Source organism: Anolis sagrei, chromosome 5 (assembly GCF_037176765.1).
Source record: "Anolis sagrei isolate rAnoSag1 chromosome 5, rAnoSag1.mat, whole genome shotgun sequence".
NCBI lineage: Eukaryota > Metazoa > Chordata > Lepidosauria > Squamata > Dactyloidae > Anolis > Anolis sagrei.
Window position 1 is genome coordinate 97569191 of NC_090025.1, and position 21041 is coordinate 97590231.

The 21041-nt window shown below is 40.1% G+C and overlaps 1 protein-coding gene across 2 annotated transcripts in view; it reads right to left on the bottom strand.

Moving 5' to 3' along the window:
* TTLL1 (TTL family tubulin polyglutamylase complex subunit L1) overlaps positions 1 to 21041 on the bottom strand; it is a 36420-nt gene that overhangs the window by 10371 nt on the left and 5008 nt on the right. Inside the window, exons 2-8 of one of the 2 annotated variants that reach the window (XM_060778179.2) lie at positions 18920 to 19091; positions 14963 to 15079; positions 13150 to 13358; positions 11632 to 11812; positions 8778 to 8912; positions 5664 to 5772; positions 624 to 767 (exon numbers count right to left, since the gene is read on the bottom strand). In XM_060778179.2, coding sequence (XP_060634162.1) covers positions 624 to 767; positions 5664 to 5772; positions 8778 to 8912; positions 11632 to 11812; positions 13150 to 13358; positions 14963 to 15075 — 891 coding nt within the window. In that variant the 5' untranslated portion in view covers positions 15076 to 15079; positions 18920 to 19091. The remainder of the gene's footprint in view (positions 1 to 623; positions 768 to 5663; positions 5773 to 8777; positions 8913 to 11631; positions 11813 to 13149; positions 13359 to 14962; positions 15080 to 18919; positions 19092 to 21041) is intronic. The other variant, XM_060778180.2, reaches the window with a different exon arrangement.

The following is a 21041-nucleotide window of genomic DNA, read 5'->3' on the forward strand; positions in this document are numbered from 1 at the left end:
ATTTATAATATTACATTTATAATATTATGATGTAATTCAATATAATACTACGAATACTGATATGATATTATTATTATATATTTATATTACATGTAATATTACTAACAATTTTACAATATAATGGTATAGTACAATATAGTAATATTTAATACTGATATTAATATGAATTCCTAATAATATTACAATATAATAGTATAGTACAATATAGTAATATTTAATACTGATATTAATATGAATTCCTAATAATATTACAATATAATGGTATAGTACAATATAGTAATATTTAATACTGATATCAATATGAATTCCTAATAATATTACAATATAATGGTATAGTACAATATAGTAATATTTAATACTGATATTGTACTATGCTAATAATACAATATATTGTATGTATATATATCTTGTAAACCACTCTGAGTCCCCTTTGGGGTGAGAAGGGCGGCATATAAATGTCGTAAACAAATAAATAATAAATAAATTGGATACATCTTTAAAAGAATTTGGTAACAAATACATTATCATTAAAAATACAACTGAAGATAATCCTGAGTAATTGTCTCTCTTTCCTATTAACCAAGGAAGCATGTTTATGCTAGTAAATGCGTTTCTCCACTCACTGCGACAGCTTTCAGCGACTGCACAATTATCCAGTGTATTTCATCAAACAGCTTGCTGGTGACCTCTTTCCCTCGAGTGCTTTCAAGATACAAGCGCAGATTGCTCACTGTCCATTTGCCACCATGAATATGATTGTAATCATCCTACACAAGACAGCCATTAATCAGGATCTAAAGCACTGGCATTATATGTCAACATTCCATATATTTTTCAAAACAACAAGGTTCTATGCCCATCTGCTATACATATTAAAATCTATATGTATATAAATAAAAATGTAATGTTCGTTTGTGAGATTAACAGAACTCAAAAACCACTAGATGAATTGACACCAAATTTGGACACCTAACAACCCAATGTATGTCCTTCACTAAAAAAAAAATTGATTTTGTCATTTAGGAGTTGTAGTTGCTGGGATTTATAGTTCACCTACAATCAAAGAACATTCTGAACCCCACCAACGATGGAATTGAACCAAAATTGGCACACAGTTCTCCCATGACCAACAGAAAATACTGGAAGGGTTTGGTGGGCAGTGTCCTTTGGTTTTGGAGTTGTAGTTCACCTACACCCAGAGATCACTATGGACTCAAACAATGATGGATCTGGACCAAACTCTATAAGAATACTCAATATGCCCAAATGTGAACTCTGGTGGAGTTTGGGGAAAATAGAATCTTGACATTTGGGAGTTGTAGTTGCATTGCAACCCAAAATAAAATGACTCCTGAAAACCCAGAAATCTTATCATTTCTGGAATTAGCTGACATTTCAGACACCCTTTGTCTTTTTGTTGTTATGTTAAAAACAAAGAAAACCAAGGTAATGTTCTCCGGTTACTTCCAAAGAGAAACAGTATACAAGAGGACAAGGATGAAAACAGCAGCTGGCTGCCAACCCTTCCCATAGCAGTGTGACTACTCATCCATGGTTGCAGCCACCTATGCGGGCACTGTAGAGATGTTATCTCACACAGATAAATAAACACACGCACGCCCTAACTAAAGCTGTGTTTTCAGGAAACCAAGTTTCCTTGACGCAATGGTCAATGGCAACTTGAAAAGAAAGGATTATATTATTAAAACTGAGGAATTAAAAACAATACGTTTAAACTCTTGAGATGAGTCAGGCCATGTAAAACAAAGGAACACTTCTTTTGAAACTGGTCAGTCTTTTGAAGCTGTCCATTTCATAAGAAAGCAAGATAGGCTGTGCTAACATTTGTGAGTGCGTTTGTATCCATCTTGAAAATTAACATCATATTGAAAGGTATTGTGCATCTCCCAAATGATTCACCAGCATTCAGTCTAATGGAATTTAAGCATGACTACCACTTTCAGCTATCGAGTGCATTATTGATTACGAGTGTTCTGCTGTAACCCACATCCTGTCTCAAAGCACAAATTACAAGCACAGAAACCTATGCTTACTCATTTTCTGGCAAGGCTCAAAGGTCCAGTTTGTGCTTTCATTCTGTTGTACAGCATTAGAGTTTTTTGTTCTTTTTACCAAAAGTGCAGCAAGCAAAGAGCTATAGAATTGTCGAAGGCTTTCATGGCCGGAATCACTGGGTTGCTGTAAGTCTTTTCGGGCTATATGGCCATGTTCTAGAGGCATTTTTTCCTAACATTTCGCCTGCATCTATGGCAATCATCCTCAGAGGTAGTGAGGTCTACTGGGACTAGGAAAGTGGGTTTATATATCTGTGGAATGACCAGGGTGGGACAAAGAACTCTTGTCTGTTGGAGCTAGGTGTGAATGTTTCAACTGACCACCTTGATCAAGGGTCCTCAAACTTTTTAAACCGGGGGCCAGTTCACTGTCCCTCAGACCGTTAGAGGGGCAGACTATAGTTTTTTTTTAAAAAAAAAATCAATAAAAAAATTCCTATGCACATTTATTTATTTATTTATTTATTTGATGCACTTATTAACCGCCATTCTCAGCCCTTACGGGCGACTCATGGCGGTGTACAGTACACATAAAAAGACAGTTACAAAGGCCAGTATCAACAACATATAACTATACGACAAATACAAACTACATAAAAATCCGCTTCGTCTCTTAGTAGAATCATAGCCAGTCTCATCTTCCTTATACCATTCCAGTTCTAATTACCTTAATGTTGTTGCTTAGCACTTAATTAAATGCCCTCTCGAACAGCCAGGTCTTAAGGCTTTTTCGAAAGGACATGAGGGAGGGCGCCTGTCTGATGTGTGCTGGGAGAGTGTTCCACAGCCGGGGGGCCACCACCGAGAAGGCCCTCTCCCTCGTCCCCGCCAGCCGTGCCTGTGATGCAGGCGGGATCGAGAGAAGGGCCTCCCCAGACGATCTCAAGGTCCTCGTGGGCTCGTAGGCCAAGATGCGGTCAGAAAGGTATTTTGGGCCGGAACCGTTTAGGGCTTTGTAGGCCAAGACCAGCACCTTGAATTGGGTCCGGTAGCAAATCGGCAGCCAGTGGAGCTGGGACAACAAGGGCGTTGTGTGCTCCCTGCTACCCGCTCCAGTTACATTGCACATATCTTATTTTGCTGTGTGGAAGGGCCCTTAGAGGGGGTTCGTTCTAGCCCTCTTTAGGCAGTAATTCCAGGAGCAGAGAATGGGAAATCTTCCTATTTCTAGTCTGAACAAAATCTGGCTACCAGTATTAAAAAAAACTCTAAAATTATAATTGTAAATAAAGAGCAACACTCAAGTACAGGGGAACTCCAGACAAGAAATAATCAGGGCCAGTTAATCACCTCTCAACAAAGGATTCTCCCTAAAAACTGTCAGGCTATGAAATGGTAATCAAGGTGGCCAATTGAAACATTCATACCTACCTCCATCAGACAAGAGTTCTTTCTCCCACCCTGGATCTTCCACAATTTTCCTAGTTAAAGGTTTTCCTCTGACATGAAGTCCAGTCGTGGCTGACTCTGGGGTGTGGTGCTCATCTGCATTTCTAAGTTGAAGAGCCGGCGTTGTCCGTAGACACCTCCAAGGTCATGTGGCCGGCATGACTGCATGGAGCGCCGGGGCAGCCTCCCTTTGCTGGCTCACGCTGCCAATCGGGCAGCGTGAGCCTGCCAAGGGAGGAGCAGCACCGCGCGGCCTACTCTCGCGTAAAGCACCTCGTACCTCGCACCTCGGGCCTGACGGATAGCGTGAGCCAGCTAAGGGAGGGGCACCGTGTGTGTGTGGGGGGGGGGTGCTCCTCCTCCGCAGGTCGGATAAGTGCCCTTGGCAGACCGGAAGTGGCCCATGGGCCATAGTTTGAGGATCCCTGACCTTGATTATCATTTGATGGCCTAGCAGTGCCTGGGGCAATCTTTTGTTGAGAGGTGATTAGATGTGCCTAATTGTTTCCCCTCTGTTGTTTTGCTGTTCTAATTTTGGAGTCTTTTAATACTGGTAGCCAGATTTTGTTCATTTTCATGGTTTCCTTCTTTCTGTTGAAATTGTCCACATGTTTGTGGATTTCAATGGCTTCTCTGTGTAGTCTGACATGGTGGTAGTCTGTCATATGACAAGTTTATTACTTATAAACACAATATAGAGGAACAACTTCTCTTAGTCGTGGATAAATCTCCATATTCATTTAGATAAACATAATAGTCCAATCTGTCTGATGATTTAAAGAGTCACTTGCAGATGTTTCAAAGGACTATTTGTGGCATCCAAGGTTGTGTCAGAGAAGAGTTCTACACGGTGACCAGGTTGCAACAAGGTATCCCGGTTGTAGTTCCTTGTTTCAGTGTTGGTGATGAAAATATCTTCTTCAGGTAATGAATTCTTAATATTACAACAGGAGACAACTCTCTGGTACTACAATTACATGTATGAAAAGAACAACAACATACATAAAATAGATATGCTATAGCACCCCTATTCAGTCACCGTGTAGAACTCTTCTCTGACACAACCTTAGATGCCACAATTTCTAAAATGCGCAGCTGGCTGAGTGTCAGCTGCATTAAGATCACTCTGACCAAAAGGTCATGAGTTCAAAGCCAGCCCGGGTTAGAGTGGGTTTCCAACCAATTGTGTGTAGCCTGTTGTCGACCTTTGCAACCCGAAAGACAGTTGCATCTGTCAAGTAGGAAAGTTAGGTACCACCTTAAAAGTGTGGGGAGGCTAAATTAACTGATTTATGAGCCCATAAAGAAGTCTCCAGTAAAGCATTCCAGCGGGGAAGCATGTGGGGAATGCGGAAGTGCTTCGTCAGCGTCTCAGATGGACGATGAAAGCGACAGTTCCCCTGACGGCCAGAAAAATAAAATGTTAAATAGCCTCTGTGTATGTCTGTATATGTTTGTATGTCCAAAATTGGCATTGAATGTTTGCCATATATGTGTACACTGTAATCCGCCCTGAGTCCCCTGCGGGGTGAGAAGGGAGGAATATAAAAGCTGTAAATAAATAAATAATAAAATTCCCCAGGATGCTGCGAGAAAGAGACCTGTTTTTATTCAAGTGGTTAGATATACTAAACACAAAACTAAAACCAAACCAAAAATCTTTAACTATTTCAAAAAATTACTATGTCTACCTAGAGATGAGGAAAGTTGAACTATAATTCTAAAAATTGGCAATAATCCAAAGACAATAGGACTGAGCTAATAGTATTTTATCTAAATGGTAAATTAATAAGAAAAACTTTAAAATATTTTTGATTTGCAGGCTGTTTCAAAAAGATGGACCCAATTTAAATCTGCTATTTCTCTGCAACCATGAATTTCCTATGAGTGAAACTCATACAACTTGTAAAAGTGGAGCATTGAGTTTCAAATGGTCACTGCTAGGTGCCTCTCCTTGCACACCAACAGCCCTCAGCCTCAGTCATTTGCAAGATAGTGACCCCTCAACATGAGATATTCTCCAATTGCAAAGTCATTTTGAGATCTTTTATTCTGGCTCAAAATAGTAAGTAAAACGAGAACTCATTAACCCATTTGCAACTTTTTGTGCAATTGCAACCTGTTGCCATTATACTGCTTTGAATTTGGGTCCATCATTCTGAAACGTTCTGTATATTGTACAAAGATTTCTGAACTTACCCCATGCTTCTGAATGGCAACATTTGTCAGATGCACGAACATATTGTCTAATTCACTTGTACTCGGTGTATATTTTACTGTGCAGAATCGACAAAAACCAAGTTTATACCTTAAATTTAAAAAAAGGCAGATTATAATTCATCCATAATTTAAAGAAAGCCTACTCTGTGGTAGTACTCCATTTATGTATCTGAGGGAAGTCCACCTTGCAGTTATTTTACCTTTGTTTTTGGTTGATCTCGCATCAGCTTTACTTTAATTTTTGTTTTGTTTTTTTCCCTTTTAGTTTTTTCTATATTGTTTAATGGTTGCTCTTTTGCCTTGATTTATTTTGTGAATGTTTTAGCATGGTAATCTATTGTGTGTGTTTTTATCCAAGAAACAGATATGATCTTAAAACAGTTACTTATGCCGTCAATAAAAGAAGGTGGCTCAAAGTCATCACAATGTCTCAGATACATCTTCCAAATGGTGTAACCATTTCAAAATTCGGCAACTAATCTTCATTAAGATTTCATCACAGCCTGGAAGTAAAAAGTTACAAGTTTTATGCCATTCTCTTATTAATCCTAAATCTTCCCCCATCTAAAAAACAACAGAAAATAATGGAAAAATAAGCGCAAAACATAATGCGATAAGTCACAATTTTTCATCATCATGATGAGTAACGAAAATGGGTTGCATTTTAAATACTGTATGAGTTACTATTTAAAGAGTAACTTTCTAAATTCTTGATTTTATATCCTTCTTTTTAAATGACAAATAGCAATATTTAAGGACTGTATACACTGGAAATGCTCAAATATACACAACATATATAGGTTGAGGACTTTATCATGCAAGACTGATAAAGTTCAATTATTGGGATAAAAGTGTATTTGGATAGAGCTTATCACACAACGTAGTATCTTTCCTGTCAAGGCTGAAACATTATTGGATCATCTCTTTTCAGTGATGGGAAAAACATATCAATTAATTATTATTATTGTTGTTGTTGTTCTGTCACTCTTTCTTGAGTGATAGTATATGAACCACTGCATCCCTGATGATGCAAAACAGAGAAAGGTGCAGTGAGGATGCACACATGTGTAAAGGAAACAGGTAGAAAGCAAGGCTCAATCAACACAGTGCCATTGTTGTGGAATTGCAGTGAAATGCGGAAATGATCAGTTTAATAACAAAATATTTCCCTTTACTTAAATAACACAACTGCAACAAAACAACAAGTTAGTGTGATACAGTCCTGAAAGAGTGCTAAAGAGCCATAGTTACATCTCTATAGATATGTGTCACAACATTATCCCCCAAGCCTAACTAATCAGAAGGACACCTACCCCAGCAATACAGACATTTCTATACTGACAAGAGTGTGGAAGGATGAGTAGAGACATGTTCAGTTCTCTTTCTGTAGCTGAACGCATCTCTGATCACCCCCCAACTGTCCATCAATAAGGAAATTTCAGGGCTGCACTTCTCAAAAATGTAGGTTTGGTGCAGACTTTTAGTTATTATATTACACAAAAACTGTATGTGTGAATTGTGATTGCATAAAGCAGACTTACAACATCTCACATACTGAATAGGATGCCAGCCATTATATGAAAAATGTATTCAAAACACAAAGCAATACATCCAGCTATTAAACCACATTTACAGGATGAGAAAAGTAACAAAGACAAAACCATATTTTTTTTTAAAAAAAAAAAATCTTTCGGAGTTTTTTTTAAAAAATACCATAGATTAAAAAACACTGGAGGGCAAATATTGAAGAACCTTACCCTTTAAAATGTTTGACAAATAGTAGTAGTAGTAGTAGTAGTAGTAGTAATAATAATAATAAAAGGGTATTTTTTAAGTAAGGTCCGTTTTCTTGTAGACATTAGTAGTTCGTTCGCATACCGCAACGAGCACATGCATCGTGTACCGGCATGCCTCGGGAACAACCGTGCTCAGTTTCCGCTCTGTAGCTAATCTGTACGGTTCTGTTCTGTGCTTTAAAAATGTTTAAGACTATCAACTCACCCGCCGCATGTGAGGTTCACTCAGTGACACGGTTTTTGTCAGCAAGGAACCTGCCTGCTGCAGAAATTCATCGACAGATTTGTGAAGTGTATGGTGATACTGTTATGAGTGAAAGCAAAGTGCGTAAGTGGGTACGACAATTCAAAGATATCTGTGACAACGTCCATGATGAGGACCACTCCGGTCACCCTTCTTTGATTACAGACGATTTGGTGGCTTCAGTTGAAGCAAGGATTCGTGAACAGGGTATTTTAAAATTGGTTCAGAGGTGTGATAACTGTTTGAACAAACTTGGCAACTATGTCGAAAAATAGAGTGAAGTATGTACTTTCTGAAAATAAATTTACTTTTTTGAAATAAACCTTCGTTGTGTACTTATGTTCAAACGGACCTTACTTAAAAAATACCCCTCGTACATATACACAGACTGGGCCACAGCAACGTGTGGCAGGGGACAGCTAGTAAAATATAAAAATAAAAATAAGGTACAAGAAACAATATAAATAAACACATCAAACAATGTAAAATCACAATAATTTAAACACAGAAAATAAATCACAATGGGCAGGGCCAGTAGCAAGGATTAAAAGTTTAAAACACTGGGTGAGAAGGCAATGTAATGTATCTGGAGAGGGGATCAAAGGGACGAAAGTAGGATTTAATTGCACTAGTAGGTAGAAAAGAAAGTGCTTCTGAGGGCATTTTATGCAGGATTTGGTCAGGTCAGGGGTTATTGTTCAGTTAATCAAAAAAACAGAAACTGACTGTTTGTTTTTAAAGATTTGCCCCAGACTGTGTGTTTACAGACAAGAACTTCTAGAAACAATTTTAGAAAGTATCAAATTAATTTCCAAATGTAATCGATATCTCCATTCTTCCAGCTTGCTGACATGCAAAACATACATGCAAATTGAAATGCAACTTCTAATTGCTCAGGATAAAATTCATGCAAAATATGCAAAACATACATGCAACTTCTGAAATGCAACTTCTGAAATGCAAATGCAACTTCTAATTGCTCAGGATAAAAACCACTCTCCATCCATATTTACTACCCGAAAGGGGCATTATCAGAAAAGTTAAGTAACTTACATATAGCACCGCAAAGGACGGTAAGTTGACACTAACACATACAGCCGCAGGTCAAATTTCTTTCCCCCAATCAGTAGTGGATTGTTGATATAGAGAGAAATCACATATGCCTCTTTAGAAGACTGAGACACAAACCTAAAGAAATATATATTCTGTTAAACAAAATGTGCTACAAAACAATATTCTCCATTCAAAATTAACCACAAAATGGGGCTACTTCATTTTAGTCAATAGTAGGGAAACGTTTGGAGTCTGAGTGCCACATTTGGTTGAGTGCAATATTTCCCACAACAGCATGACAACAGTGAGTTGCAACTAAAACAGCCATCTGTATCTCCCAATTCCTCTCCCTACATTCTGTGATGTGGCAGGATTGTGGACCCCTTCCCCCAGCACTAACTGCTGCTCTGGACAGAGTGAAGAGAAAGGGGGCCAGGGGTCAATTCCATCTTGTCTCCTGTGCTATGCTAATAATATAATACAGGGTGCGGCAGCATAACTTCCTTTTTTTAAATGCATGCTATTCAGTTGGTCGAAGACATAGCAGAGCGTTAGTGGTCTCGTTCGAGAGGTAGAAGTATAAAGTTTTGTCCTAACACAGTTCAGTCACCATCATGCGTTGGAACAGTGAGGAGTGTGCTTTTGCCGTTGAGGCCTACTTTTCGAGCAGATGTTCTGTGATTGCAACCCAGTGTGCCTTTTGGAATCGCTTTAATTTAGCCCCATTGGTGGCTGTCCCAGACCGGAATTCAATTGTGGCGTGGGTCACTACATTCAGACAACTGCAAGTGTGACAAGACGAAGAACTGGAGTCCCTCGGCCCATTAGATCACCTGAGAACATTGAGGAAGTAAGAGCTTCAATGTTGCGATCACTACGGCGTTCTGCGCGCAAACATGCGTCTGCCCTTGGACTTTCTGATCGTTCTGTGAGGAGAATTCTTCATGACGATCTTAATTTCTATCCTTACAAGACCGCGATTGTGCAGGAACTTTCTGAATGTGACTTCAATTCTCGGACGAACGCATGTGAGGTTCTTCTCGAAGTCGTTCCTGAGGACGCTATTGTTTTTTTTTAGTGATGAAGCCCATTTTCATTTGTGTGGATCCGTCAACAGACAACAATTCTCGAGAATTGCATCAAAGGCCTTTGCATTCACCTAAAATCACAGTGTGGTGTGCAATTTCCTCAGCTGGAATTATTGGTCTTTGGTTCTTTGAGGAAAATGAAGTTGCAGTGAAAGTGAATTCGGATCGGTAAACATGTTACAGGAATTTTTTTCCCACGGCTAGATGGGTTGGACGTAGGGGACATTTGGTTCCAACAAGACGGTGCAACTGCACACATTTCAAGAGCATTGATGGTGGTTTTGAAGGAACACTTCCCAGAGCGCCTTATCTCAATTAGGGGGGATTTGGAGTGACCGGCCTGCTCTCCAGATTTGGCCACTTGTGATTTTTTTTTCTATGGGGTTTTTTGAAATCCTGTGTTTATGTGAACCGTCCAAGGACCCTACAAGATTTGAATACCAACATCCAGGAAGAAATTACCAACATAGTGCCTGCTATGCTGGCAAGAGTCATGACAAACGCCAGAAATCGGTTTACTCAGTGTATGGAGAATGGGGGACGTCACCTACCTAATTTGATCTTCAAAACTACGTTAAACAAAACTTCAGGTGTGCGCCTACATTATAAAAAAAATTCTGATTCATACAATGGGTTTTATTAAGTTTAAAAAAAAGGAAGTTACGCTGCTGCACCCTGTATAATATAATATAATAGGAACCTAAAAACCTGGCTGTTCCGATGTGCCTTCCCAGATTAGGAATTTCCCCCTTCCCAAGTCCTAGAAGCACTTTAGCACAACCGATGTTACTGCACACCGCACCTTTTAATTCATGTTCCTCCAGCCATCTCAGCATTTTAACCCCTGTACCCCATTGCGCCGGCCGAACCAGTTTTAATTGTGTCCTGAGGTAGTTATTGTTGTTATTTTGCTTGATTGTTTTGATTTGCTTTGTTTATTATTGTGTTATGTTCTATTGTATTGTGTTTTGAGGCTCTGGCCTGTGTAAGCCGCATCGAGTCCTGCGGGAGATGCTAGCGGGGTACAAATAAAGTTAATAATAATAATAATAATAATAATAATAATAATATATTGTATATAAATATAATATTTATAATATTATAATGTAATGCAATATAATACTAATACTAATAATATGATGTAATTATATATTTATATTACATCTTACTAATCATATTACACTATATTGGTATAATACAATATAGTAATATTTAAAACTGATATTGTACTATGGTAATAACATAATATATTGTATGTGTATATATATCTTGTAAGCCGATCTGAGTCCCCTTCGGGGTGAGAAGGGCAGCATATAAATGTCATAAATAAATAAATAATACTTAAATTGTGGTCAAGATTTACAAAGAGGTCAGGTCACTTTCCTGTTGCTTTGCCAGCTTGCTGTGTTCCCATACTATGCACATGGGAAGGGGATGCAGTGATGCAGCAAGTGACAATTTCTTCCTCTCTTCACCAATCTACCTGCACAACTCCAGTTCATCCTGCTTCTTAACTGTTTCCCACAGAAGGAAGAAAACAAAAAGACAAGGTTGACATCCTCCCTGTCCTCCTTCTTAGGTGACCCAGAAGACACATGTAAATGTCTCTATAACTTCAGCTAGTAACATTTGTAAGAACAGTTATGAACAGCTATTTGAATAACATTTAAAAAATAGATTTTTATTAGCATATCCCAAATTTATTCAAATATGCTTGACTGCAATAAGATACCAACAAGGAAAAATATTGATTTTTTAAAACATACGTTGATGTTTTGCTGTCTCGAGACCACTTTTTAATTTGTGAAAGTTTATTGATAAGGAATATTCCTTTTCCTTGGGCTTTTCCACAGGGCTTCATAATCCAAGTACTGGAAGGATTTTTCCGGAATTCTTCCACAAATAAATTGTAATCAGCCGGGAGCATGAAAGTAACAGGGACAAAATCTAAAAAGAACCAAAGACAACCCTGAGTTAAGAGTAGCTGGAAAAGGGGGTCCCAGGGACTGAGGTACACCCCTTTCAAAGCACAGCAACTGGAAAATAGATGCCAGAGTTATATGTGCGTATTAGGGCTGGGCGGTTTCGTTTCGTTAATTCGTAATTCGTTAATAATTCGTTAATTTTTTCAATTACAAAACGATAACGAACCATTCTGGAGCAATCATTAAAAAAAACGAATTTTCAAAAACGTTTTGTAGATGCTTCGTATTTCGATATTGTATTCGTTTCGTTATTGTTTTGAGGTCGTTTCGTTATTATTTCCGCATGTCTGGGCCAGTTTTATGGTTTAATTAGTGAAAAAAATTATAATATCACACCAACAGTCAACAACAGAGGGAGAGGGAAGCTTCAGAAGGTTTTGGAGGTTTTTTAGCGTATTTCGCGGTCGCGTCCGCCATTAACGAATCGATTCGTTATTGTTTCGGAAATCGATTCGTTAATTTTTTACCATTTACGAAATTTTGTAAATATCGAACTTTTTAAAAGGAAAATTTTGTAATTATTTTAAATATCGAAACAAAAAAAAACCCCAAATACAAATCGATTTTAGAAACAAATTTTTCCATTGTTACCCAGGCCTAGTGCGTATATGTGCATGGCAGGGAAATAGAGCTGCATGACTAAGAGCCAACCTAACAGATAGGAAAGTAGTACCGTTATGTTCTTAAAGGGAAATTTACTTTCTGGGTAGGTTTCCAGCCCTTTTATATCCTTGAACTGCTAGGCTAAATTAAATCAATGTAACTGAACACAGCACAACCTTTTCGGCACAATTGGGCAACTGTTAATATTTGGCCATGGTGCCACTAAGGTTCTAAAACCCATCTGCCTTAGAACAGGGCAACACCAACATAGCACACTAGTAATAACAGGCCACACAAGAGAATGTTCTTCTTGTGAAACCATGGCTAGGCAAAGTTGGTATGGGATTCAAACTGGGTGGAGAATACTACAACAACCTGCTAGAAATATGCAAATGGTCCATATCAAATTTCAATCAGAAAAGGTTAAAGCAAGAAAGCAAGTTCCTGGATAATGAAAGGGTTTTAAACTACTTATATTTCATCATAATAGAGTAATAGTCTAATCGTAGTATTATGATTTTTGATGTAATATCTTGAGAAGGGAAATAGATGAGTAAACTGCAAAATTCAGCAACAATACAAAGATTCAAAATATTGAATATTCAACATCATGCACATTGCAGTGAGCTGTAAAATTAAAACATTTAAGTATTTAAGTGTACACTGAGGTATTTCTAATTGACTCTATCAACTCACCTAAGTAAAGGTATTTTCCATTTTCATCTTTCTCTGCAAGAGGACTACCTTCTTTTTCTAATTCTTTCCTATACCTCTTTATATTTTTTACCATTAGGTCCTTTCGAGTGAGTTCATAATGGTTTGGGAAATGGTTGACAATCTGGTCATCGGAGAGGCGGTAACCAGTTTCCACACTGAAGACATTTCGAATAGTTTGCACGCTCATCCTGCAAAAATAAAACTCTTCGTGACTCTCCATGAAAAGACTGCATTTGCAATTTAACTACAAACAGATCTGACCATAATAAAATAAGACAGAATTGATTGTTGTTGTTGTTCATTCGTTCAATCATCTCTGACTCTTCGTGACCTCACGGACCAGCCCACGCCAGAGCTCCCTTTCGGCCGTCACCACCCCCAGCTTCTTCAAGGTCAGTCCAGTCACTTCAAGGATGCCATCCATCCATCTTGCCCTTGGTCAGCCCCTCTTCCTTTTAGCTTCCACTTTCCCCAGCATAATTGTCTTCTCTAGGCTTTGCTGTCTCCTCATGATGTGGCCAAAGTACTTCAACTTTGTCTCTAGTATCCTTCCCTCCAGTGAGCAGTCGGGCTTTATTTCCTGGAAGATGGACTGGTTGGATCTTCTCGCAGTCCAAGGCACTCTCAGAACTTTCCTCCAACACCACAGCTCAAAAACATCTATCTTCCTTCGCTCAGCCTTTCCTAAGGTCCAGCTCTCACATCCGTAGGTTACTACAGGGAATACCATGGCTTTGACTATGCGGATCTTTGTTGCCAGTGTGATGTCTCTGCTCTTTACTATTTTATCAAGATTGGATATTGCTCTCCTCCCAAGGACCTTGGTGGTGGCAGCTTTCCCCTCCGCTGCTCCGTGCTCCTTCCTTGCCAGTCTGGGCGCCAGGCTTGGGAGCCCAGCCTGGTGAGGAAGGGACCCTTTGAGGCATGGAGCAGCAGAGGGGGCAAGGAGGAGGCCATTGTCAAAGAGGGCCTCGGCAGCAGTGGCTTCCCCTTCGCCCCTCTGTGCTCCTCCGCGCTCCTCCCTCCCAGGTGGGGCACAAGCCTTGGGTGCCCAGCCTGGTGAGGAAGGAGCATGGACCAGCGGAGGGGCGAGGGGGAAGCTGCCGCTGCCACTGAGGCCCTCTTTGGCAGTGGCCTCCTCCTCACCCCCTCTGCTGCTCCATGCCTCAAAGGGTCCCTTCCTCACCAGGCTGGGCTCCCAAGCCTGGCGCCCAGCCTGGCGAGGAAAGAGCACGGAGCAGCAGAGGGGGAAGCTGCCACCACTGAGGCCCTCTTTGGCAGCGGCCTCCTCCTTGCCGCCGACTCCTCCAAGGGCCTAACTGGCCCCCTCCTTCCCCGCTGCCTCCTTTGCCTCTTTGGGGTGGCAGCGCCTCGCCTTCAGCTCAGGAGGAGGAAGCGCCGCCGCCACCAGGAGACATGATCCAGACCGCCCCTGGGCAAAACGAAGTATACTGCAAATGCTTACTCTGCCTAATGGTTGAGCCTCCCCTGAGTACAGGCCCTTGAGCGCTCCAGCTGGAGGTCAGGTGTTACCAGCAGTGCTGCAGAATTTGAAGAGGCATGAATGGAGGGTGAAAGAGAAAAACATGCCAAGAGGAAGGCGTGTCAAGCCAACCCCGACCGAGACCGCCTTCCACCTGGAAACTAATGCCCTCACTGTGGGAGAAGATGCAGGTCAAGAATATGGCTCCACAGTCACCTACGGATCTACAAGAAACTGATCCTGGAAGACTATTCTACTCGTCCAACGAGGGATCGCCTAAGTAAGTATAATATAAAAAATGCTGCTTACCAGTAGAAGTTCCAGTCTTCATTTTCTGAAACTTGAACCCATCCTCTTTTTTCAAAGTTATTGATTAATACAGATTTCTCAATGTCGGTCACCCACTTTACTTTTCCTGCCATTATCCTAAAAAGAACAAATTTAGCAGCATTATTCACATTCAGTTTTAGAAATAATTTTATTTTTAATGAAAAATGCAATGTATACAGAAGATACAGAGTGATATGAAAATTGTCCAAACTATATTGCATTTAAAACACAGGAAGAGGATTACGTATTTTGAAAGGCAATCTTAGGCTTCACTCCGTACCTCAGAGTACACCAATGTGTCAGCCTCTCATTATAGAGACCTTTCATTTTCGTTTGTGGGATTAACAGAACTCAAAAACCACTGGATGAATTGATGCCAAATTTGGACACAAGACACCTAACAACCCAATGTATGTCCTTCAATCAAAAAATTGATTTTGTCATTTAGGAGTTGTAGTTGCTGGGATTTATAGTTCACCTACAATCAAAAAGCATTCTGAACTCCACCAACGATGGAATTGAACCAAACTTGGCACACAGTTCTCCCATGACCAACAGAAAATACTGGGTTTGGTGGGCAGTGTCCTTTGGTTTTGGAGTTGTAGTTCACCTACATCCAGAGAGCACTGTGGACTCAAACAATGATGGATCTGGACCAAACTCTACACGAATACTCAATATGCCCAAATGTGAACACTGGTGGAGTTTGGGGAAAATAGAATCTTGACATTTGGGAGTTGTAGTTGCTGGGATTTGTAGTTTACCTACAATCACAGAGCATTCTGAACCTCACCAATGATAGAATTGGGCCAAACCTCCCACACAGAATCCCCATGACCAACAGTGGGCCACAGCAACGCATGACAGGGGACGGCTAGTATGGTATAAAGTAAGAAATACTTAACAAATTGGTTAGAGAGAATCTGAGAGGTTAGAACGTACCCTGAATGATAGTTTAGGAGGAACAATGTTCATTCCAGGAGCAACAATCCACCCACAAATGGGGAAATTCCCACGTGCCAGTCAATTAGGCAGCAGTCAAAGTTCTTTCTGAATGGATACATTATGACTCCTTCCTTTCCCTGACAGTTTAATTATCCAGCCCTGATTTAACTACCTATTCCCTTGCAATAAAGCTAAAACTCACCTGAAAATATACTTGACTGAACCATATCACTTTGTGGAGAGAAGCAGATTGCTCCTCCTGCTATTCCAGAACTCATGGTAAAATTCAATTTCTTGTTCTTGGGATAGCATAGAAAAGTGAGCCCGCAAATGGGACTTGCCCAAGGTCCTATCCCTGGGTGGGAATATGATATACTTTACAAAACTACCAGTTGAACCACCATTCAGCCAAATCTCATCTGTGCTGATTTTTATCTATCCAACCTAGGGCCTTTCCACACAGTCATATAACCCATATATCAAGGTTATATACCAAGCCTGACAACACATCAATAAAACAAAACGCAATAAGCAAATAAAACAATACAATTAATATAAATCACATATAAACAATAACATGCAAAGATTTTAATACCTATAGGCGGGACAAATGTAATAGTTTAAAATTTAAAAAATAAACGCTGGGCATGAACAGAGGTAGGATGTATCTGGTAAGAGGGTTTCTAAAGATACCAAAACTACACCAGCCAAGTTAGTAGCCGTAGATCCCTTTGATGCCATCAAATATTCTTTGATCTTTTTGTGATAGTCATAACACAGATAATCACTGTTTTAAGGTTCACTGTCCCACTCCCATGGATAAAAAGAGATGAATAAAGCCTTAGGATGTCTAGTTCGTGAAGTTCCTTTCAAGTACAGCTCTCTTTACATGTTTTATGCTACCTACATTCTAATGAATGGATTAGTCATGCACAAAAGTTGGTAAATAAACTGCTTCCTAAGTTTATTTCCTAATAACACATTTTGGTAGAAATCTGAGAGTCTGTCTTGTTCATATTTTAAACCAGGCATCCTCAAATTATGGCCCTCCAGCTGTTTGGGCCTTCAACTCCTAGAATTACTGAGAATTGAACAAACTTGCTAGGACTTCTGGGAGTTAGAGGACCACAGTTTGAGGATGCCTGTTTTAAACAAACTCAGATTTACAGCCAGAGCTGCCAACTCAAATAAACTATCCTTGTTGATGTAACTGAAGTTAGAAAAGCCACCTTTGAAGAGAACATCATCAAGGAAGCATCCCTGATTGCCTGAAGTGATGATCCCATAAGCCTATTTAAAATCAAATTTGATGTTGAAAACCTAGATTTTATTGTTGCACCCCTTAAAAATCTCTTTACATCTAGATATGCTGATAGTGGAACCCAAGCAAACTTAAAATACAGTGGTGTTTCAATGTATTTTGGTCTCAAACCCCTTTGAAACCAATGCTAAAAAAATGTAGTCCATATCTCATTTCAACCTGTTCCAATTGAACCATTTTAGATCTACAGTCTTTCTATATAAGTTTTGTACTTATTTCCTTCTGGAAGCCAAAATGGCTTCCTAATTTGTGCATAAAACATTGCAGATCTAAGGATTTTCTTTCAAGGTCCATATAATTAGATCCAACCATTTTGGGTTGGGATGAAATACTGGATCCTGTCTTAGCAGATCTGGCAATTTTGGTAACTTCTATGGTGGACTCATTGATAAAGGAAATCAAGTACACCTGGGCCAATGTGCCACTATCATTACCACCAACACTTTCGGCTACCATTTTAACTCTGTTCTCAAACAAACTGGCATCATTTCATAATGAACCTTATTCCCCATTGTCTGTTGATGAGGAATCATGAGTCCCCGAAGATCTTTTGAGGAACATCTCCCTCAAGGTGCTGAATGTATTGCTGATATTACGAGGGGTATTTTTTAAGTAAAGTCCGTTTTGTTGTAGACACTAGTAGTTTGCGCGCATACCGCAACGAGTGCGTGCGTCGTGTACCGGCATGCCTCGGGAACAACTGTGCTCAGTTTCCGCTCTGTAGCTAATCTGTACGGTTCTGTTCTGTGCTCTAAAAATGTTTAGGACTATCAACTCACCCGCCGCATGTGAGGTTCACTCAGTGATATGGTTTTTGTCAGCAAGGAACTTGCCTGCTTCAGAAATTCATCGACAGGTTTGTGAAGTGTACGGTGATACTGTTATGAGTGAAAGCAAAGTGCATAAGTGGGTACGACAATTCAAAGATGGCCATGACAACATCCATGATGAGGAACGCTCCGGTCGCCCTTCTTTGATTACAGACGATTTGGTTATCGGAACAGGCGGCAAGTTTTTATGAAGAGGGTATTTTAAAATTGATTCAGAGGTATGATAAGAGTTTGAACAAACTTGGCAACTATGTCGAAAAATAGAGTGAAGTATGTACTTTCTGAAAATAAATTTAATTTTTTGAAATAAACTTTCGTTGTGTACTTATGTTCCAACGGACCTTACTTAAAAAATATCCCTCGTAGAATGACCATCATCTTGGCCAATAACATTAACCTGCAGACTTTAAAGATGATACATGATCTATCTTGTGAAATGTTCTATCTCTAATTTAATTTGTCCTTCTCTTCTCCTGAAAAGCCGCATTGAGTCTCCTTGTGGAGAGAAAAAGTGGAGTAGAAAGAAACATAATAATAATAATAATAATAATAATAATAATAACTTTATTTTTATACCCCGCCAACCATCTCCCCTAGGGGACTTGGGGCGGCTTACAAGGGACACGTCCAAGACTACAATTAAAACACACATGTAAAACACTTAAAACCAATTAAAACATCAGATAAAACAATAAAAGACCAGACAACCCACTATATGACAAAGACTTCTGCCCCTAAACAAGCCAGTTGGCTCCAAATGTAATTCATTAAGAAGCTCTAACATTCTAGAGTTTGCAGCATTATTTCCATATTCTTTAAAGCTTTGCCAGTTGAACTCACCTTCAACAAAATATTCTCCAGGTATGGACACAGTTGCATCCCCTTTTGCCTGAAGTATGCAACCAGAGGACTCAATACCTTCTTGGTCAATACCCTTGGCACAGACTCCAGGCCTTGAACTGGTAATGTTCAGTTTTGTATTGGAAACTCAAGTATTTCCTATCCATTGGAGCTGTGAAGACATGAAAAGTACTTTTTTAGACATCTACAGGCACCATGAGATCTACAATTCTTAAATTCTCCTTTACTGTCTGCAAAGCTTCCTTCCTGAATCTCAGGTACCCCACAAAGCCACCCAAGATTCAGACCTGGATGAAAATCTCTGTGGCTTTTGGACACAACAAAGAAAACTCCAACCTGTGCTTGACGGGGTTACACTCCCCCTGAAAGCACAGGTCCGTAGCTTGGGGGTCCTCCTGGACTCAACGCTGTCGCTTGATGCTCAGGTGTCAGTGGTGGCCGGGAGGGCCTTTGCACAACTCAGACTTGTGTGCCAGCTGCAACCATACCTCGTGAAGTCTGACTTGGCCAGGGTGGTCCACACCTTGGTTACATCCAAACTGGACTATTGCAATGAGCTCTACGTGGGGCTGCCCTTGAAGACAGCCCGGAAGTTTGAACTGGTACAGTGGGTGGCAGCTAGGCTCCTTACTGGAGCAAACTATAGGGAGCATACAACACCCCTATTAAAACAGCTTCATTGGCTGCCGATAAGTTGCCGAGCCAAATTCAAGGTGCAGGTCATGACCTATAAAGCCCTAAACGGTTCGGGCCCCGCCTATCTCCATGATCGCATCTCCTTCTATGAACCGGCACAAGCTCTAAGATCTTCTGGGGAGGCCCTCCTCTTGGTCCCATTACTATCTCAAGCGTGGTTGGTGGGGATGAGAGGGCCTTCTCAGTGGTGGCCCCCCTTCTCTGGAATGCCCTTCCAAGGGAAATAAGGGAAATAAGACAGGCCCCATCCCTCCCCTCCTTTCGTAAGAGCTTGAAGACCTGGTGGTTTCAACAAGCCTTTGAAAATGACCAGTTCTAACTCAGCCCTACACATTGTCTAATACGGCCTTATTCTTCCTACCAGTTACCCAGATTTTTTCCTCTAATCAGCCCTGGAATGAACAGCCACAGTCCCGTACCTAATATTACTGTTGCCTGCCATAGCATTGCACTCAATTCCCGGGTCCCCTAGAATTTTTGGGCTTGCACAAATCTTGGCCCGGCCTTTTAAATTTTTAATTGCCTTGAACAAGCAGGATTACTTTTAATATATGTGCGTTGTGGCAACAATTGGCATGCTTATATTTTGTTTGTTAATCTTATGGTTATGTTGTTTTTACTCTGTATATTTTGTAATGTTACTTGGGAACCACTCTGAGTCCCCTCGGGGAGATGGAGCGATATATAAATAAAGTATTATTATTATTATTATTTCCAATAGATGAGTAATTTCTATCAACAGCACCTATTCTTTGCCTATGTATTTTGCCATGGGAGAAGCTATCTGCTTTTTGGTTTCTTGATTAGAATGTTGTATCTCTCAGCCACTACTTTTGGTATGATGTTAATTCCAGCCATAAGTTCCTGCAAAGTAGCACCCTTCCCTGTACTGGTTCACTCTTGCTATCAATATTAAGATCTAACCTTTTGGGAGGTTGATCCTGCTCCTCTTACTTGACCCTTTCTACTTTACTGTCATATCTGTCTGAACTAAAGATGTGGTTTGGACCACAGGTTCTTAAACTGTTGGTCTTGACCCCAAATGGATCAATGTTGGGGTTATGAAAAAATTGGGAACAGTAAGTTTTGCCATCTAGTGGCTCTTTTAGACATTTAAACAAATCTGTATTGTCAAAGGCTTTCATGGCCAGAATCACTGGGTTGTTCTGAGTTTTTCAGGCTGTATAGCCAGAGGCGGCCCTAGGTAATTTTCAATGGTAATCAAACAGTATTTTGTCCCCCCGTCCCCTCCAACCCCTCCAACCAATCACTGACCACAAAAGACCACCAGAAAACATAGTATTTTCTGTTCGTCGTGGGAGTTCTGTGTGCCATATTTGGTTCAGTTCCATCATTGGTGGAGTTCAGAATGCTCTTTGATTGTAGGTGAACTATACATCCCAGT